At 34.9% G+C, this 22,224-nt stretch overlaps 1 protein-coding gene across 1 annotated transcript in view; it reads left to right on the top strand.

Annotated features, from left to right (window-relative positions):
* Window positions 1–22,224, top strand: part of DOCK3 (dedicator of cytokinesis 3) — a 180,406-nt gene that overhangs the window by 113,685 nt on the left and 44,497 nt on the right. Inside the window, exons 35-41 of the mRNA XM_070934373.1 lie at window positions 9,806–9,891; window positions 12,237–12,263; window positions 12,379–12,474; window positions 12,923–12,983; window positions 15,287–15,380; window positions 16,821–16,969; window positions 21,421–21,507. Coding sequence (XP_070790474.1) covers window positions 9,806–9,891; window positions 12,237–12,263; window positions 12,379–12,474; window positions 12,923–12,983; window positions 15,287–15,380; window positions 16,821–16,969; window positions 21,421–21,507 — 600 coding nt within the window. The remainder of the gene's footprint in view (window positions 1–9,805; window positions 9,892–12,236; window positions 12,264–12,378; window positions 12,475–12,922; window positions 12,984–15,286; window positions 15,381–16,820; window positions 16,970–21,420; window positions 21,508–22,224) is intronic.

Raw genomic sequence — 22,224 nt, 5'->3', positions numbered from 1 at the left:
AAAGTTTAAAAAGGTGTCATAATAGTTAAAACAGTTCAACAGTGGAACCAATTAACTACAAATATGTATCATTTCACTGAAATGGCCTCTTCCAACTCTGATTCTAAGTGTTCATTATAAAATACTCATATGTCACATAATTTAATACATTTTCTCCTCTTAGTATTTTCTGGCAGCAATTCCTTGCCATCTCAAGAAACAGATTTCCAGTTTTGAATAAAGGTGCCATAAAATAATGCATTCCTTCAAGAAATATTTCACAGTTCTGAAGTGAGATGTAGATATCAAATCCTAGATCTCAGGTGGTTACAATGACACAATATACTGTCAGTGAGTTTGGTTTGCGACTTCAGACAAAAAATATTCTTTAAATTCTTTTCACCCTGGTTTCTCTCACTTCATAGGTTCAATGTTGGTTTTCTTCTGTTAAATTTTGTACTTTTATTTTTGTACTCTAATTTTTGAGCTTGTTTTTTCCTCTCAAGCTTAAAAATGCAGGACCATTTTTTCCTCCTGCAACCTTCCATAAGTGGGATTGTCTAATCTTCTAGATCTTCTCTCCACTTTCCTGGTCATAAATGTAGTTTTCCTGCGCAAACATGCAGAGCAGACTGCATATTCATGGTGTGATGTCCATGCCAGACTTGATTTCCAACATTGTTCCAAATGCAAATAGGTACTTATTTTTGTTCAAAAATATATAATTTATATATAATAGGGAAACAGGAGGAAAAAGAAAGGGGAAAGAAGTGTAGGGTAAAAGGATTTTTTTGGTGCAGAAAAATACAAAATAAAGTTGCAACCTCAGCTTTTTACTTTTGCACGTTTAGTGAACATTATCCATTTCTTTAACAACAAACTGATAAGCAAAACACAAAGTCAAAATTTATTTATTTATTGTTCTAAACACTAGCTGTAGAAGTGTTTAACTAGAAACAAAACTAGATGCATTCTTTTCTTTAATTAAAACAGTTAATTTTTCCATCTCTGCTAGCTCCACCACTGTTTCCATCCATTCTTCCATTGTAGGAATTCACATATTTTCCCACTTTTGTATACATAGAATGCTCACTGCAATCAACATACATAATAACAAAGTTCCAAATTTTTCAAGATCCTTGTTCAATAGTCCCAGAAGAAAAACTTGGTTTCAGTTTTATATTTGTTTTAAGGCTCTTCTGAATCAAAGCATGAATCTGGAAAGAATATTTCTTTGTTTCATTACAAGTCCACCAAAGATGATAAAAAGTACCTTCTTTACAATTATATTTCCAACAGAAACATCTTTGATAGGCATTAGGTACCAGCAATATATTATTTTGTAAAAGTTTTCTTTCAGCTTATAATTCAGTATAAATTAGAAACCATCTATATAGGTATTTATCTTTTTTCCTTTAAAAATATCTGATCTTCTATCCCAGGACAAGAGAAGAATCAGTATCCTTTCTTAGTGGTTTGCTCTTGCACTTGCAGCACTGAATTATTCTTTGACTCCATGTGTCCAAAAAAATGTGATTCTTGAAAACCTTTCTGAAAGTTCTGCATACCTTTAAAATGAATTCTTTTTTTCCCTGAGTTATGCTTTGTGCGTTCTTTGCTTTATTTATTTGTGAGCATCTTTAAAAAAAATATTCCAGACTTTGAAAGCTTTCTCAGTCTCAGGTTATTTGATTGAGATTTCTGGATATCGCTCCTCTGTAATGTACTGTATTCTTTTAAAAAATATTTACATTTGAGAAAATTTTCTATGGAACATATCAATTTCCACCCTCCACCTTCAAGTAGCAATGCATACTTGGAACCTGTGCTTTCAATATCCATGTTTGCACCTTTTGAATGTTAGGCTAATTACTTTGTTTTTAGATTTGTGTTTCTTTTTTCCATTAAAACCTTTTCCATTAAAACATTAAGACCAACTGCTTCCATATGTGGTGCTAATTAATTTTGTTATCTCAAGATTATCGTGCACTTCACTCACTCATACAAATACACTTGACTTCACTAAAACATTATGCTCCTAAGTTGTGTTCACACTTTGATTGTGCTGTGTTCCTTCCAAACTTGATTATGCCTCTTAAAGTTTCTTTATATTTTTTGAAAATCAGATGGGTTTAGAGTTTTATATCCTATCTATGGCTCTGTCCACAAGACGTTGTTCACAAGTTCATAAGGTTTGCTCATTGATTGTGAAATACCACTGAACTGAAATCATCTTTCATTAGGGACAAGAATACTAGAATAATGGTGATATCTATAGAATTTTTCAATAGAATCACTCTTTGATATATGCAGGACCAGTCATCAAATTTTCATATGCCATAGTTATCTAAACCTATGATAATGGCATTGATCGTGATGTTCTGTCTTGTCGCCTGTGCTTTAATTTATACCTGTTCATTATTCACCCATCTAAGAGAACAAGAGAAAAGGTAAGTTGTATATATGTAACTTTGATACTACAAATAGCAATTTTCTATTACTCAACTAGTTACCTCCTTTCTCAAGTTCTTGTTATTTTCATATATTTCTATCCACTATATTGATAAACAAACAGAAGAATATGTAGTACCGTGTTTCCCCAAAAACAAGACCCTGTCTTATATTTTTTTGAACCCTGAAATAAGCGCTTGGCCTTATTGCCATGCACTCAAAAGCTTATTATCAGGGGATGTCTTCTAGGATCATATAATTTAATATTTTTAAGGAATTAAGGGGATCATGTAGAACAATATTTAAACATTTGTGAATTCTGTTGAATTCATAAATATGACCTGAAATGTGATCCGTTCTCCACTCAAGGCCTAAAATTAGATAAAGAGAATTCAGTTAAACAAATTAGTCAAATACATTATTTTTGTTAATTGATTATTGAGGACCTAAATCTACATATGTGTATGGTAAATGTTTGTGTTCGTTTGTTTGTTTTTCACATTTCTGAACCGCCCATCTCCCTCAAAGAAGAACTCTGGACAATTTACAATAAAACGTCAAAATATATAAAAATGTAAATGTTAAAGTGTTAGTTTTTAAATTATAAAATGAAGCAAGAATAATTAAAACCTATTTAAAAATAGTTAACAAAAGCTGAGGGAGGGCTCTCATGGCACCAACCAATCCTATGATTGGGTGCTCCTTTGGGTTCCCCATATGAGACTGAAGACTGTTTTAACTCCTTTTTGGAAGGGCAGGAATGCCTCATCTGAATATCCTCCAGAGAATATTCCATAAAACAGGGGTAACAACAGAGAAGACTCTTCCTGGACCCTGCCAATTGGAATTCTTTAACTGACAGGGAATACAACATAATTTCCCTGCGTGACTGGGTGGGATGAGCTGATGTAATGGGCTAGTTCTATAGGTTCTCTGGCCCCATGCCATGTGGTCTTTACAAGGGAATATGTGAGCCTCTAAGATTATTAGTTCATTTGAAGGGGAAGGTAGAGTCAGGTGTTTCAAACAATTGATTGATAATTAGATTTGAATATGGGAATTCCTGCCTTATTTATAGAAAATAATTCTATTGTCTGTCAAAATCTGATCTTTAAAACCCAGGTTTGTAGAAATATGTCATGGCTCAGACAAGGACTTCCAGAAACCAGATGGAAAAAGTTAACAAAATGATTTCCAAAATGTTTGGACTCTACCAATTCACTCTCAGGTGGACTTGTAGAAAGGGAGGCAATTCAATATCATTTTACCCTCCTCAGGAGTGGTCAATCAACCAAGATCACACCTAATGCAAGGCACGTAGCACTAGCACTAGCACTTAGACTTATACAGCCATCTCTAAGCAGTTTACAGAGTCAGCATTGCCCCCAACAATCTGGGTCCTCATTTTATGGACCTTGGAAGGATGGAAGGCTGAGTCAGCCTTGAGCCTGGTGAGATTTGAACTGCCCAAATTGCAGGCAGCTGGCAGTCAGCAGAAGTAGCCTGCAGTACTGCACTCAAACCACTGCACCACCATGTTAATATTCCAGGAGGTTGCAAACAAGCCGAGCATATGCATAACATCTAAGGAACTCAAGGCCTCTTTTGCATTGGTGATGATAAGCATTCATGAGACCACTATGAAAAGAATAACAAGCAGTAATTGTATGCCTGGCAGGGTTGAAAGGAAAATGCCAGTACTCTCCAAAGAGGACATAGTTGCCCAGTTATACTTTGCAAAAGACCATGTGGATAAGACAGAAGGCTATTGGAAAAATATTCTGTGAATGGATGAGAGCAAATTAGAAAGGCAAAAGGCAAATACTGTAATAGAATGTGCAGATAAACTTGGGGAATGAGGATAAGAGATGCTGCCTATGAAACAATCAAAACGAGAGAGGCAGGAACCCCCAGTGGCTTAATAGAGAAAGAAATTTAGGAAGGAGTCATCCTAATTGATCAAGCAGTTAAACGTTTTGGCTGGAAGTTTGTACTTTCAGACTTACAAGATTCTATTAATAGAGCTTTACAATAAAGTAGATTTAGCTCATCTGGACATGATTCCTACCTGGATTACCTGGGAGGGGTGCCGCACAGTCTCCAAATCAAATTTTAAAAATGGAATAAAGGATAAATTGAGGACTAAAAGAGTAGAATTTGTTTTCCTCTTTTCAGTGGAAAATATTTTTATCCTGATGACAATCTTGCAAGTCTCCTATTCTCTTTCAGAAAGAAGAATTTCAACACTGGCCTCTGATCCTTATTACAAGACCAACAACAAGTAGATGTATAGATGACAGAATTCCATGATACAACAAATTCAGCAACTAGGGTAGAATTTGCCTCAGCCCATGGCAGCACAACAGATAGCAGCTTAACCAATGATTCTGCATTCTCATGGGAGTGTGCCAGAGATTCTGGCGAGAACAGGATCAATTCTGTACTTTTGTTGCTCATGTGAGATGTTTATGGCAGGCAGATTAGTGGAGTTTTCCATTGATCGCACCAAAGTAACTTCGTGCTGAGCTTGCTGAAGGAAACAGTAGCCAAGTAGGCGATACTGTTCACTCAGGGGAACAATCCAAATGCAAGACTTCTATCAAGACTTGCAAGATAGACTGCAAGTCTATCAAGACTTCTTCTATACCCAAGAGACACTTTAAGGATATCATACAGAGAATCACAGAGGGCTGACCGATGACCTGAGAGTTGAGTTGATGAGACAAAGCTCTCTAATTATCCTGGAAGAGCTCTATTACCTTTGCATAATTATAGATGCCCAACTGGAAGAGTGGAGGCAAGGAAGAAATGGAAAGGAAAAAAGAACATACAGCCTGTCTTCCCTCATAGCACCTCTTTGGAATCCAAAGTGGGAGAACCCATACAAATCAGAGCAGCTAGATGAACCCTTACATTGAAAGGGACAATACAATAAGATGCAAAACTTTATATTTGTGGAGCATGAAGCCATCAAATGCCCAGCTCAGTCCCGGACAGTACCTTGAGACAACTTTTCCAGCCCCCCCTCCCCAGAGACCTGAACAGAGGCCATCCAATATTTTAGGACAGCTCAGGCAGATAAGAAAAGGCAAATTTTCTTAAATTACTCCTGCTATTATTACTTTAGTTCCAGGCTTTCAGCTCTTGTAAACTCTGGCAGCTAGTAATTTTATTGATATAGAAACAGTACAGAAACTCGCCTACTCAAGGTCTAGAATGTCCAATGACTGTTGAAACTATTGACAGTCAGGACAGGTCCTATACCACACAGTTCCTTTGCAACCAGTTACTGAAAGCAGAAATTCACATAATTTTGCCATATACAAAAATGCAACTTTTGGTCATTCTCCTCAATATTTGATTCATTTTTGATTCATTTGTTTAATTGCATTTTCTTTAGTTTTAGGACTTGGGTGGAGAACAGATCACATTTTGTATAACTTAAATGTAAATCTATCTTGTAAACTTTTAAATTTTAACTATCTTTTTAATTTTCAATTTAATTTTAAATATCGCTTTAGATGGAAAGTCCACCATTTCACAAGACAGTCTATGGTTGAAGAACTAACAGCATTAAGAAATATTTCGTAATGTTCAACTGAAATCTATTCCTTTATGATTTAAATCCATGATTTCTTTGCCCGTCTGCTGGAACAACTCTGAACAATTGTTCCTTTTTCTATATGACAATTCTTCAAATTTCTGAAGGTCACTATTGTGTTTCCACATGGTAGTTTGTTCTCCAGTTTAAACATGTCCAATGCATCCAACCATCTCATATCATGTTGGTTGTTGTCTTCAAGACATGTTCCAGTTTGCCAATTCTTTCCTAAAATCTGATGCCAAGAACTGAAGGCAATTTTCTAAATGTGATGTGACCAACACAGAATAGGGAGGAACAATTGTTTCTCTGATCTTATATTCTACTTTTGTATAGGATTGCATTTGCTTTTTTACAGTTGAATCATAGTGTTGGCTCAAGTTTAATTTTTAATTCACAAGGACACCTGATTATTTTTGCATGTTATTCAGTAAGGTTCCCCCACCCAAACATTTGATTTATTCTATCCAAATAAATTTTGGATGATTTTTCAATTGTCTCCATCAAAATTGACCTTGATGTTTCTAGATCATTGTTCTAGCTTGTCAAGGTCTTCTTGAATGTTAACATTGTCTTCTAAGATATGTTCTATTCCTGGTACTTTTATATCGACTAGCCATATTTTATAACCTTATTTTTTAATTCTCTTTTCTAAGTCATGTATAAATCTATTCAACAGCATAGGGCTTAAAATAAGAACTCTGATGTACCAGTCAACATTTCCAATTTGATGTTGAGCAATTGACATGTACCTAATAGATATGATTGTTGAGTCTACTGTACTAATTATAGTATAATCCAGCCCACATTTTGTCCTTTTCTCTACCAGTATGTCATTGGATTCTTAACTGAATGCTTTGCTGAAGTTAAGGTATACAATATCCACCACATTCCCGTGGTCAGCTAAACTAATTGTTGATCACAGAAAAGTGGATCATGTTGGTTTAGCTATGATATACATTCTCCTAAAAATACCTTTCTCCTAAAAATATCACATCTGTGTATAGCCACAGATCATATCTACACAAATATTGCTGATGATTACTTAAAGAACCTGTGCAGTCTGTCTTGTTATAGTCTTTTGCAAATATATAACTGGTTTTTTTTTTTTCAAATCTTAGAGCTGTTTGGTTTTAAGAACTATATAAAAGTAAAAGTATAACACATTCCAAGCCATGACTAATGCTGTTACATCTACAGGTTTGTTTAAGAAAACTCCAGTATGAAATAAAGTATAATAAGGAAAGTAGCAGAATTTTTCTAGCCATCCACCATATCTTATACACAAGACATGAATCTTCCCCATGTACTAGAGAAAAACAAGGCTGTCCAACTGAGGGCAACAAAATCTCCTTTTAAAAAAATATTATAATATACACACAACTTGTGTTATTGGAAAAGCAATGAAATAAGGGAAATGGCAAAAAAAATATTGGTGAGCTGTTTAAAGCAATAAAGGATATTGAGGAATGGTGTGTTTGACAGTCTTATAATGCTATTAATGTCCAATAAATATCTGTGCAACAAAAACAGCTCCTTTTTACTTGTGAATTGTCTGTTAATAGAACGCCATATTTATTCAGAGAAAAATGGGTTTTATTTAATCACTATTTCTCAGTAGATTCATAATACCTGTGGAATATATGTGGAAGAAAATGAGCTTTTAGAAAAGCCCAGAGAAGATTTAACTATTTAACTATACTAATATTAAAAAAAGTCTTGGAATTGCAATTACATAGCTAAGAAATTATTATGAAGACTTAATTATTTTTAATAGGGTTGCCAGGTGTCCACTATTTGAGCGGACAGTCCACTTTTTTCACATTATGTTCACTATTTTTTTTCACAAAATAGTGGACATTTTTTTTATTCAAAAGCTTTATGATGAAATGGTACGTAATCTAAAGCTGTACAGTCTAAGAGCATAAGGATAGGAGAATCGCGTTTTGTCTTTTTTTTCATAAGTTAGAATGAGACAAAGATCAAATGCTCATTGCAATAATCACATTTTACACAACAGCACAAAAAATGCATTAAAGCAGTTATCTTTTGATATCGAAAATGTAGTGCTGAAGGTTTTTGCCGAATTTTTGAATTCTGCGAAGAAACGAGAAGAGTTGAAATCATTTTTTGAGTTTTGCGAGTCAGAATTCCATGAAGTTTTGCGCCATGTTCCAACACGTTGGTTAAGTTTGTTTAAAGCGGTTGAAAGACTTCTTTTAAACTGGATACCTCTAAAATAGTATTTTATTTCTCTTGGATCTGATGAGTGCCATAAGGTTATCTGGAACCTTATTTCGGATCAGGAAAATGAACTCGCAAAGGACGATGAACCAACAATTTCAGAATTGTATTTATATTTCACGCACTTCTTCATGTCAATAATGCAAGACACCCTACTGAAGCTGGAAAGCAAGAAAATTCTTGCATGTGATCTTCACATTATCATGTGTAAGCTGCGTGATTCTTTGCAAAAAAAATACGATGAGCAGTTTTTTGGAATGAAAGTTTTATTTGCCTTACGTAAAAAACATTTGCCTGAGAATGTCGTGCAAAAGTTCAAGAAAGAAGCCATCAACGTGTATCAAAGAGCCATTGCGTACCTAGAAAAGTGGTATAATTTCACCGATTCAGTATATGAGACGCTAAGTTGTTTCAATCTAATTGATCGCAATAATCCTCCAACTTTAGAAGAAATGACGAACATCTGGTTATTATCACCATGGTGAGAAGAACTTCCACCCAACACTCTCTTCGATGAAATTTCTGCCTTAAAAGAAGTTTATGTTCATCTGCAGGGCGATTCATCCCTTGATAAGTGGACGTACTTTTTCAAGAAAGAGCCAGCTCCGAGTTTACTGAAACTGTTCCAGTATTGTGCATCAATTCCGGTATCAAATGCAAACGTTGAACGAATTTTCAGCGTCATGGGAAATTTGTGGACTGACGAACGTAACCGACTGCTTGTATCAGTTCGAAGTGAACTTTGTATATTTTTTAATATTTCTCAACGTTGTACTGAAATTAAAGAATTATTCGTTAAACACAAAGAATTGATCAAAGCTGCGCAGTCAAATAAAAAATACACACGACAACAAAGTAAAATGTAATTTAATATTTTACATATTATTATAATATATTTGATGTTTTGAATTTTAAGTAAAGTTTTGAAGTGATTATTTTAATACGTGTTAAAGTGTTTGTAAGAAAATATATAATTTAATTGTAATTTTTTTTTATTTTTTTACTACTTAACCCCCCCCCCCCCCCCCCCCCCCCCCCCCCCCCCCCCCCGGCCCGGCTTGTCCACTATGTTTTGGAAGCAGACCTGGCAACCCTAATTTTTAATCAACTTTTATTAGCAAGTAACAGTCTTGGACAATGGTTTTGCTTTACATTTTAAATAATACACTGATTTCCTAGAAAGTTTGTTTATTCTACACTAAATGCATAAATATATATTAGAATGAGTAGTGGTATTATATTTGGAAAACGAAAAAAGGCCATTTTATTAGATGTCCAGTCAAAAAAGTTGTGACAGTGATGCTCAAACAAATGAGGCGTATTATTTTTCATAAAACTACTGTTTTATGAAATTACATTTTGCTACTTTCGGAACTCTGTGTTAAGAAACAGAAATCATCCATATCTCCATAAAAATAATTGCTTCATGCAGAGTAGGAGAAATATCATAAAATATCATTTTCACATCCTTCTTTATATTTAGAATTTACAGACTAAGCTACTCTTACAAATTCTTTCTTTTTGATCCAGGTGGAGGCAGAATTGATTGATAAGCTAGACAGTTTGGTATCAGACGGAAAAGGAGATGAAAATTACAGGGAACTCTTCAGTCTGCTGTAAGTCTTATGTTTAGTATTATTAAAATTTTACATATCTATATAAAGATATTGGAAGGATGATCTAAACATAAAAAGTATTCTTAGAAATGAATAATGCATCAGAATAAATGGTTTGATAAAAATACAACAAAGGTTTTAATATAAAGCAGCAAATCCACTTTATTTAATAATTAAATAATAATTTAATAAGATTTGTTATTAATTGTATTATATTAATATGAAAGCAATTCATGATTACAATCATCTGAAATAACTGATAAATTTGATCCATTTATAGCTTTTTGCATCTCTTAATTTGAATGCCTTCTTTTTTCTGGAAGGATGTTTGGATTTCTGTTTTTTTTTTTTTCTTTACTTTCTGTTTTGAGTTGCCATTTTACAATTGGAGCTGTCCCTATGTTTTGAGAAAATGAATACAGGAATAGGGAAGAAGTCTTGCCTGATATTCCCCAATAGTTATCTCTTTGGTGTCCCTTTGGAGTGCATATTGAGTTTCTTCAGGGTATCTCTAAATATGAACTTTCAGTCTATGTTTAAAGACAGTTTACTAAATTATTTGTGAAATACATGACTTTCACTAAGATTGCACAGATGTAGTTTCAATGTAGTTTCAATGAAAGTACAAAATGAGGTTAGGCAAACAGCTCTGTATTACCATAAGAGCCCTGTTGTTATTAATTTTTAAAATAAGTATACCATGAATTCCGAAAAGAAACTGGCATTGTTCCAAAATTAACAATGAATTAAAGCAATGAATTAAAGCACGAACTGTTAAAATATTCATTATATTGCTTTGACAACCTAAATTCTTTCCTATTCATCAGAGCTTGTCAAAAGACCATACAAAGGAGTCTGTTTTTCACATGGTTTACAATTTAACTGAGATGTCTTTGCACGATTAAATACTAAAATTTTAAAATTAATATAAAAATATTAAATTTCAACAGTGGTTCAATATTAGTGTCATAGATAGCACAAACCTAATGATTAATATATAAAATGTTAATAATTCTCTGAACTAAATTAATTAAATCTGAAGAGTTCACTTCTGAAAGCTCAGATTTTTTTTTTAAAAAAAAATCGTTTTACCAAAGCCGTCCTTATCTGCAGAAAATGTCAGGTCAGGCCACTACATAACCATTATTTCACAATGTAAATACACACAATATATATATAGATATACAACTTATCTTACTGAAAAACGAAATATTATACTAGAAGCAGTAAATCTATATATATAAAAGCGAAATACCACTCATGAATCATCACAAAATCTCCAGAACTATAAAGCCTACAAACTTGAAATTTGCCACGTATGTTCCTCATGGCTTCTAGGTGCTCACTAAGAAAGGATTTTTCGAAATGACCATCAAAGCATCAGTATTTCCTATATTATTATTAACACACTCTAATGCTAAGGAGTTCTACTCCCCCTCCCCATCTGAAAAAAAAACTGTTCCAAATGCAAAACACATGCAGTGGAGAGGCGTTTCAGTTTCAGTTTTACTTTCACAGCAACAACAGGGGATAGGATAGGGGAGGCTTCTGTGGGGCAAGCCTGAGGGAGAGAAGGGGACAGGATAGGGGAGGCTTCTGTCGGGCAAGCCTGAGGGAGAGAAGAGGACAGGATAGGGGAGGCTTCTGTGAGGCAAGCCTGAGGGAGAGAAGGGGATAGGATAGGAGAGGCCTCTGTGTAGTAAGTCTGAGGGAGGGAAGAGGAGAGGCCAATTGTAACTACTCATTAATTTTCAAGCTGTAAGTATCAATTTATCAAGACCGATCACATAGTTTCGTAGCAGAGCACGGGTATTCAGCTAGTTGAACTATATTACCATGCACTGCTTTCAATTGCCGCATTCTTTAAAATATTTAACATTATGAAAAGGAAGTTTGTATCTTTTTAGGGAGAAAAGACATATAACTTGTAATTAAAACATCAAAGAAATAGTGCAAGATCAGAAGATGTGGAGAGACCAGGCCCATAGATATACCAAGAGTTGGACTCGACTGAATGGATAACATCACAATACTAATGCTCACTTTCTAACTTGAGCACCAACAGTATCACTGAGCATGGGGTGGGGAGGGGGAGGGAAATCAGCCTGATGAAAACAATCTCACAGTGTGACCCCTGCTTTTTTCTCAGCAATACGTTATTTCTACAGTAAAGGAAATATGTGTATGTATTCTGCAAATGTATATAAACTACCTACATTCATGAGTAGCAGTAGTGTAAATGCAATCTCTAGACCAGGCACAATATTTTCTTGGTATGGAATAATAATAGTGTATCATCTTAGTTCAATAATTTCCTTGTCTTTGCTTCATGCAACGTGGATCAGAACCCAGCTGTTTGGGCCTTATCCCAGGTAAGATGATTGTTCAGATTTTATATGGAAGTGTTTAGGTATTTTAAGTGTTCTCAAAACTGTTCACAATCAATAATATTTCTGAATAAGTTACTGATTGTTTATTTTCATACAGCCTGCTAGAAAAGATAGAACAAGAAACTTGGAGGGAGACAGGAGTTTCGTTTGTTACATCAGTTACTCGTTTGATGGAGCGCCTCCTTGACTACAGGTAATGCAGTTATTCACAGTTCATGGACCTATGATACATATGCAAGTAATGTTAGTAGTAACTAATGACCTAACATTTTTCCCAAGTATTTTTTCATGCTTATAACAGTATATGTACATTCTGAGTATCGTGAGTTGTATCCCAGTTTTTAAGGATTTAATATGTAGTCACTTTTTTGTATTTTCACAATAAATGCCTCTCTAGTATATTACATAAATGCTATAAAAGAAAAAGAAAAAAACCCTAGAAAATTAAGACTCTTAAGGACTTACTTGATGATTTACAGAATCAGGAAGTAAATACAACTGCTAATCTTGCTAAAGCTACATAGTCAAAATTGTCGAAATACCTTTATGGATTAATTCTTCAGAACTGCCTATATTGTTTTTAATTCTGTAATGGAAGAAAGTTTTGAAATTTCAGCATATCAACTGTTTCTGTTTTTCAGAGACTGTATGAAAGGAGATGAAACAGAGAACAAGAAAATTGGCTGCACTGTTAACTTGATGGTGAGAATTACCTTTGTGACACTATAAACATCATTCTGCCACGATCAGAAACTGTTTCTTTCAATTCTTGTAATCTCATACTTGTGTCAGTGAAAGCATTTATCCTCCTTATATTCTGATGGCCTCTTTTTTATTGCTTTTGATTGTTCCAAACATTGGGGGTTTGTCCAGTGACTCTTGCCTTTGTACTGTCTGTTCAAAATATCTAAGTCTTAGCTTCATTAGTATTGTCCTGGATGAAACCCAGAGCGTCTAGTAATATATCAGTAAGATGGCAACTGAAAATGAGCCACTAATGTCTGAAGCAGCAGCAGACCTGGAAGGAAGATCAAGCAGAGAAAGTGCCATGCCAAGACAGTACCCTGCATTGAGATGCACCATTGACTAGTTGAGTTAGCTGACTTTGAGAAATTCTACCAGTGTCTGGAAAGGGCTGGATTACAAGACAAAACCAAGGGACTGATTACAGCAGCATAAGAACAGGCACTAAACACCAGATCCATAAAAGTAGGGATTTTCCACACTAGACAAGAACCAAAGGCAGACTGAAGAGAGGCCTCAGAGAAAGTCCAACACATAGTGGCAGGGTGCAAGATGCAGGCAGAAGCATACACTAAACCAAGTAGCTGGCATTGTGTACAGGAACTTCTGCAGAGTGTATGGGCTAGACCTCCAAAGTCCAGATGGGAGGTTCCATAGTAGGTTGTGGAGACTAACAGAGCTAAAATCTTGTGGGACTTCCAAATCCAGATGGAAGGCAGGTAATTGACCAGTCAAGTGGATAACATGGTAAAACACAAAGATCAGAAAACAGTAGATGTACAAAGTGAAATGACAGCAGAATCAGGAAGAAGGAATATGAGAAGCTGGAGAAGGGCTTGAACTAGAGAGGATGTGGAAAGTAAAGGCCAAAGTTAGGAACAGTCAAGGCTGTGATTCCTAAGATGAAAGAGTGGTTCCAACAGTTCCCAGGAATAATATCAGAGCTCTCTGTCCAGAAGATTCAGTGCTAGGAAAACAGCTAAGATACTGCACAGAATACTCAAACTCCCAGGCTTCTGGTAGAAGACACAAGATTGAGGAAGACATGTGCCGTATTTTTCGGAATATAAGATGCACTGGAGTATAAGACGCAGCTTAGTTTTTGGGGAGGAAAATAAGGGGGGGGGGAATCTGCCTACAAGGTATTCATCTGGCTAGCATCCTTAATCTGGTCAGCTTCAGCATATTAGTTTTCTGGTTTTGAGAGCGCACGCGCTTTTTATCCCCTACTTGGGGATAAAAAACAGCTTCTAAAGCACAGCTGAGAGGGAGCAGCAATGAGAAAAGCAGGCAAAGCTCAGAAGATCGCTTCACTCGCTAGTGCCTCGTTAGGGATGAAAAAAAGCTTCTAAAGCACAGCTGAGAGTCGGAGGGAGCAGGCAAAGCTCGGAAGATCGCCACTTGCTAGCGCCTCATTAGGGCTGAAAAAAAGCTTCGAAAAAGCTACATTCGGAGTATAAGATGCACCCAAATTTTCAGCCTCTTTTGGGGGGGGGAGAGTGCGATTTATACTCCAAAAAATACAGTATTCCCCATAGAAGTGAGAAGGGATTTTTAAAAAATATAACGATTCAGGAATCAGGCTAGAAACTGGAATGCTGTGAGTTGTAATCCTGCCTTGGGCACAAAGCCAGCTGGATGATCTTAGATCAGCCATTTTCTCTGAGCCCTAGGAAGGAGACAGTGACAACCCACTTCTGAAAAACCTTGTCAAGAAAACTAGATGGACTTATGCAGGCACTCTCCAATGGATTAAATGAAAGAAAGAAGAAAAAGAATCCCCTAAAACCAATATACATTTTTTATTTGTCCTGATTTAAATAAAAATAGAATGGCATCATTTTCAACTTTTAAGTACATTTCTTGAGGAGGAACTATTAAAGACATAATATCAGGCCATTATTTGTTTTGCACTTACATGTTACCTGTATTAGTAGATCATTGAATCTTCCAAGATCTAATTTGTATTTCAAATAATCCTAATTTGTAAATAAAATATGATGTAATAAACAAAATTAAGATGTAATACAGTACATTCAATACTAAAAGCTTTCTGTACTGGAAGGATGGTTATAGAAGAGAGTGGGTGTAGTAGAGGATATATGTTTTCAGTTCCTTCATGGTATATTTCATGAAACTGAAATATGATTTAATATGATTTAACATTCTAAATAAACTGAATGGAAAAAATACATAAGTCTTGAAAATATTTTGATTGACAGATTTTCAGAGATTATTTTTTGAAATATTTTATTTTTCAGAATTTTTATAAATCTGAAATTAATAAGGAGGAAATGTATATCCGCTATATACACAAATTATGTGACATGCATCTGCAGGCTGAAAATTACACAGGTAAATATGGGAGAAAGTTTTATTTATATATTTACAGTAGTACTTTTTAAAATATGTATCTTTAAATTTTCATAAAACTTTTAACTATATATTTATAATTTACACATTAATCGGTTGTGTGAGCATGCAGTAAGTAACATATGCATGTTGTTTTCAAGTGGTGACACAATATATTTGGAAGACATTCTGCATTTTTGTAAGCAGGTTGGAACTAATTCTCCACTATTGGTTTACATTACCAATGTCTCTGCATAAATACTTAGATTAGCAATTAGCAATTTGAGGTGCACTTAAGCACTAGCTGGAGAGTTTCAGCTAATTTATTTTAATTGCATGCATTTAGTATATTAGGTGATTGTAGAACACAACTTGTGCATATAGTATATTAGTTGTTCGTAGAGCATAATTCAAAGCGCACTGACGATGTCTCCTCGAATGGTGATGAAATGTTTGCAACCAAATTGCCAAGCCCGGAGCTCAAACCAACAGCCTAACTACCAACCTGAGCTACTAATATTCAAACACATTTCATATAGTATATTTTTTTACTATGTCCACATTATTTTCATTGATATTATCTAAAGTCCAAATAAGAGTAATTAATTGTATGCCTTTAAACAACCTACAATATACATATATATATATATATGAAAAGCAACCACTCTGTGCTGCAATTTGGGAGACTCAAATAGCTATTTCTGCCTTATAAGGCGTCATCAGTGAGCCACACCCTCTTCTCAAGTATCCTAGGGAGGCAGAAATAGCTATTTGAGTCTCCCAAATTGCAGCACAGAGTGGTTGCTTTTCAGCAGGATACAAAAAGCCCAGAAACTTGTGAATGAGATTTCACAGAACTAGGGCTGTGGAACAACTTAGCTTACGTAGGTGGAACCTGGCTAGAAAGAATATGCATATATATAATATATATAATATACATACATACATACATACATACATACATACATACATACATACATAATTTTCTTTTTCGTAGGCTTTTATGTGCATATTCTTTCTAGCCAGGTTTTACCTACGTAAGCTAAGATTCAACTAGGGCTGAAGAATATCTTAGCTTACATAGGTAAAACCTGGCTAGAAAGAATGTGCATATATATATATATGTGTGTGTGTGTGTGTGTGTTTTCTGATATATATATAAATATATATATTTATATTTATATATTTATATATATAATGTATATATATATTATATATATTTATATATATTTATATATATATATAAAGTATCGTGTATCAATTCATTTGTCTTTACTTCAGCATAACATGATTAAATATTCACTTTCCTTTTACTAGCAAAATGCCTTTTTATCTGATTCATTTAGGATTTTCATAATTTTTTAGTTTATCTATTTGCATATTTATATAAGTTGAAATGTTTTGATATTGTTATGCAATGTTCATTGCTTGTTGTTTTGACAGAGGCTGCTTTTACATTACTTTTGTATTGCGAGCTACTACAATGGGAGGACAGGCCTCTTCGGGAATTCCTCCACTATCCATCTCAGACAGAGTGGCAACGTAAAGAAAATCTTTGTCGGAAGATTATTCATTATTTTAATAAAGGCAAGGTCAGCAAATGTTATTAATAATTATTTTCAAATTTTATTAGATATTCTTTTCTAAAGTCAGAACTAAATGTTTTATTGGACTGGAGCAGTGTTTCCCAAACTTTTGACATATGTGTACCCCTTCTATAATTTTCTTAACGCTGAGTACCCTTCATAAAAAACATATGGTACCCCTGGGGGTACGTGTACCACACTTTGGGAAACACTTAGATAACACTGCAATTCTCTGGGGTTTAAACAGCTCTGCGGCTCAACGTCAACTGTTAATGTTCCCGCAGTTTAAAAATGGCCGAACCCGAGCTGCGTGAAGGATGCGCAGAAGTTCCCGCCATAATGAGTTGCGATACGATGTACGATGGCCCCAGTTCCCATGTAAAAACTGCGATACGTGCCTATTTCTTTCCTTGTTCTGTGGGCGCAGCTAAGCACGGTGCAGTGGATATTCCCACGTGATCCCCACCAAACTCCGGTGCAACGCGTACCCCCACCAAACTCTTCCCGTACCCCTGGGGGTACGCGTACCACACTTTGGGAAACACTGGACTGGAGGATACTCAGATATATTTACTTGTCAGGAGAATCATAAATCCATTGAATTATAGTGTATGGCCATTTAGGCTTTCAAATCTAGTCTCCTGATTGTTACAGGTTTCCAATTTAAGCATTTTGACAATTAATTGCTCAGTTTCTATATAAATATAGAATATATAAATATCCACTGAAGGGAAACCAATCCACTTACTTAGAATTAGTTCTAATTGTCAAAGTGCTCTCACTATTTAGGAAATTTTTTGTAATGTTTAATTAGAATCTGTAACTTAAATCATTATTCCATATTCTCCAGTCTTGGCAAACAAGTCTTGATATTTTTTTACATTTCTTTAATATGCTTAAAGAATGCTATAATTTTTGGCAGCAGCAATATAGTGAGCTGAATGATATTTTTATTTATTTATTAAATTTCTATACTACCTATCTCCATTATGAGGTGATTCTTGGCAGCTTGTTTATAATCAGCTACAATTCTAATATATTTTTTCCAAAAGTGACTACTGCTAAGTCCCCATTCAGTGAATGAATATTTGATTTTTATTTTGTAAGTAAATAACTTTATACCATGTTTCCCTGAAAATAAGACCCTGTCTTATATTTTTTGAACCCTGAAATAAGTACTTGACCTTATTTTCGGGGAGGTCTTATTATTTTGGGGTGTGTGGAGCAAGATGGGGCTTCTCTTGCCGTCTTACCTGATTTCCAGCTCTGTGTTTAAATATTTTCAGGAAGGGCTTATTTTCGGGGGGAAGGCTTATTTTAGTGCATGCACTCAAAAGCCCGATTGGGCTTATTATCAGGGGATGTCTTATTTTCGAGGAAACAGGGTATTTGTCTTTCAAATTTCTTCAAACTCAAGTAATGATATACTGGGAAATTTTATCCTATATGATATTTTAAAATCCTTTGCTTGATATTTTTTATTTTATTTTTTCATCCTTATTTGTTCTGCATTTTCAATGTCTAATAATTTTTTTAAAAAAAATCTTATTCTCAGCCCATTTTTCTAATCCATCAACATTGATTTGAATTTTATTTCTATCTTCTAATTACCTTACCCAATCTTGTGTTAACTTCAGATTTCATAATTGTTTGATAATTAGTCAATCCAGGTTATTTAAAAATATCAAACTGTATTTATTTTAAATGTATATGATAAATCCTTGTGGTTGTTTTTAGCAATTTTTGTGAACTTCAGCACAATTTGAGGTTTTGATGTTCTGACATCATGTGTACAATCCCAGGCCATTTAAACATACCCTTCCTTGATGTAGTCACTAGACATTTCCCTCTCTCTCTTCTCTCTCTCCCCCTCCCTCCATCTTTCTTCCTTTTCCTCCTCCCCTCTTTTTCTTTTTCTTTATTTTTTGCCATTTTGGGGAATGAGTAGTCTGTTCTAAAATAAACACATACAACTGCAGCTCATTCTTCCCAGCCCTATAACTGGATGGCATATTTGTGAGCTGTGAAAAAGTGCTTTCTGGATCTGCCCTAATGCATCCTACTCCCTAGTAGCATATTCATTTTTCCTTTTTATTTAGTTTTACTTAAAATATTAATATTACATTCCTTTAGATATGTTAACAGTTTCATAAAATCAATATTCCCTGAGATTGACATTCCTTGGGATAAGTGTTGCAAACTGATGAACAAGTAGCAGCAAGCTTCTGATCGGTATATTGACCTGTATTGCAATCTGAGCTTCTAGGACAGGAGTCCCCAAATTTGGCAGCTTTAAGACTTGTGGACTTCAACTCCCAGAATTCTACAGCTGGAGAATTCTGGGAGTTGAAGTCCACAAGTTTTAAAGCTGCCAAGTTTGAAGACCTGTTCTAGGAGGTCAATATTCACATTCCAAAAGAAAAGGAAAAAGATATGTAGAAGCTAAGAACTTAGCCTTTTTTATAAGCATTCCCACTGAGGCACAGTATTATATACTTTTGCTGGAATAAGAGGGAAAGCACCACTTTCATGGTGGAATGCCTAAATTCAGGCCGTTTTAGCAGTGGATTAGATAGAGGCAAAATCATGTTCCTTAAAAATGGTTAGTAATAAGTAAACATATGGGTGAGCTTTACAATTACTGATATTTGTTTTTTGTCCATACATTTATGAGGCACCACAAGACAAATATACTTCTGCAAATGCTGCTTTTAGTAGAACTGTGTTACACAAGATTTTGTGGAAATGGGTCTAATTTTTACCAGAATTTCTCAGCTCTATTACTTTTTTACATTCCAAAAGCTACGCTAATCAGGTTGTACAAATTGTTTCAAAGAACTGTTTCATAATGTGCATCTTTCTTGTGTAATCAGTGAAGTCAAACTATTTTCCAGATCACTCATATATTTTTAAATTTATTTTTATTGCTTTGTAAACTAATGACAAAAAACAATACAGTGACAACAAAAGACACATAAAAATTCCTTTATAAAAGTGAAAAACACAATGCATAAAAATACAATGTATTATTTTGGCAGTAAATAGTTACAATTCTATATGTAGTAATCTATGTAATCTAATTAGATACATTAGATATGTAATCTAATGCAATTATTGAGGGGCCTTTAGAGCTCTGAGTTTGGTTGTTTTCTTACAGATGTTTTATTACCCAAATTAGGTAACATCATCAGTGGAGTGCCATTGATGATGTTACCTAGTTTGGGTAATAAAATGTCTTTCAGATGGTCTAGATTAACAGAGTTGGAAGGCACTTTGCAGGTCATCTAGTCTAACCCCCCTGCCCAAGCAGGAGACCTTACATCTGCTTCTACCTAGGATTGAACTCACAACCTCCTTATTGTGAGGCAAGAGCTCCACCTCTAGGCCACAGATCTGCAAGAAAGCAACTGAGCTCAGAGAGCCTCAAGGACCCATCATTTCAACTCAGAGCTACTTAATTCTCCTTTATTAATGCAATTATTATCCAAGTGCATTTTCTAATAACAAGTACAGTTTCTAATATATTTATGTAACTACCATGTTTTAATATACTGTATTTTGTCTAAATTACTTCCGTATTTAATTATATATTTCTATACACAAGCTCACACATAAATATACATGCACAATTACAATTATTTTTCACCAGCAAAGCACTCATTAATAGTCTATTAAGAATAGTTTATGAAGCAGTCATGCCATCTTGAAAAAAAGTGTAACTGTTTTAACAATGCAACTGTTTTAATGATGGAAAATGCTATTTAAACATTCCCAACTTTCAAAAAAAGCTCTTTTCAAATATTTGTTTTGAACTATTAAATAAATATAGATTTTGCATTTCTGCTAACAGACTGTTTAAAACTGTGTTAGGAAAATAGTGCTCAATTTAAGAAAGCTTCAAGTTACAGTAATTCAGTCAAAGAAACATCTGCTTTTCCCTCCTGAAATAAGAAACATGTGCCATTACAATCCAGGTTTGAATCATTGTGTACACATACACACAATATTCTTTCTTCCCGAGAAGGCAAGTAGGGTAATGTTTGAGTAAATATTTATATACAACAAGAAATGGAAACATAGAATTTAGATTCATTTGTGCATTCTTTCCTATACTTTCTTGCAGAATTGTCATATTGAACCTACCCTATACTTTAATATCTGCTGTTATTCAGAGTTAGGTATTGTTTTGATAAACATTTTTTAATTTGGGATGGTATTTTTTTGTCCAACTCAACTAATCTTTCTGTTGGCCAGAGCAGAGAAACCCCAGAGTCTATACCTCTGACTGGATAACAAGTAATAAAGGAGCTCATTAAGAATTGTTAAATGTTCACTTATTTTTCTTGTCTCCACTCATTATCATAGGATACATTACTAAGGGTTACTTACTTAACTTTAATTAGATATTTTTTGTGTATAAAATCCTATTTCATCTCAGTTTTTAATCTTTCCTTTAGAGCTGGGAATTTGGAATCCCATTATGCAGAGACCTGGCTACTCAGTATGAAACATTATATGATTATCAAAGTCTCAGCTGGATTCGGGTGAGTGATGTTCATCTTTCCTGCAGAACATATTTTGCCAATTGGAAATGTACAGGCAGTCCTTGGTTAATACCACTTGTTCAGTGATCATTCAAAGTTACAATGGTGCTGAACAAGTGGTGGCTATGACTGGTCCTCAGAGTATCAGCCAACCCTGATTGCAGTCACATAATCATGATCTGAGTGCTTGGCAACCAGCTTGCACTTACAATGGTTGCAGCATCCTACAATCACGTCATTGTGATTTGCAACCTTCCCTGTGGGCTTCCCATAAGCAAAGTCAATGGGGAAGCCAGATGGGAAGGCTGCAAGTTGCTCAGATAAGTCTTACCTACTTACACACCTTACCTCAGTACCTTTGTTCTCACTGATATGCTGTGCCTCAGCAACCACCTGGACATCCCCCCTACTACTGCCCCAAGCCCCATCATATTCATGCTGTACTTCTCTGGATACCCACACATCTTGCTCCCTCTCCCACCTGGCAGCAGCCACTTACTTGCCTGCTGGCTTTCTTGTAAGCCACTTGGGACTTGCAACTTGCAAGACCAATGCCAGCTTCCCCACTGACTTTGGTTGTTGGAAACCATAGGAAGTTGGAAGAAGTCGCTTTCTTAATGACTCACAATCCTCACTTCACAACAGCAAGGATTGCTGTTGCTAAATGTGATGTTGCACTTTACATAACTGCGTCACACAATAAAAATTCTGGTTGCC

Source organism: Pituophis catenifer, unplaced genomic scaffold (assembly GCF_029215685.1).
Source record: "Pituophis catenifer annectens isolate HBS135680 unplaced genomic scaffold, rPitCat1.0.hap2 SCAF_2, whole genome shotgun sequence".
In the NCBI taxonomy this organism is placed as follows: domain Eukaryota; kingdom Metazoa; phylum Chordata; class Lepidosauria; order Squamata; family Colubridae; genus Pituophis; species Pituophis catenifer.
This window is presented reverse-complemented; position numbering and strand designations above follow the sequence as displayed.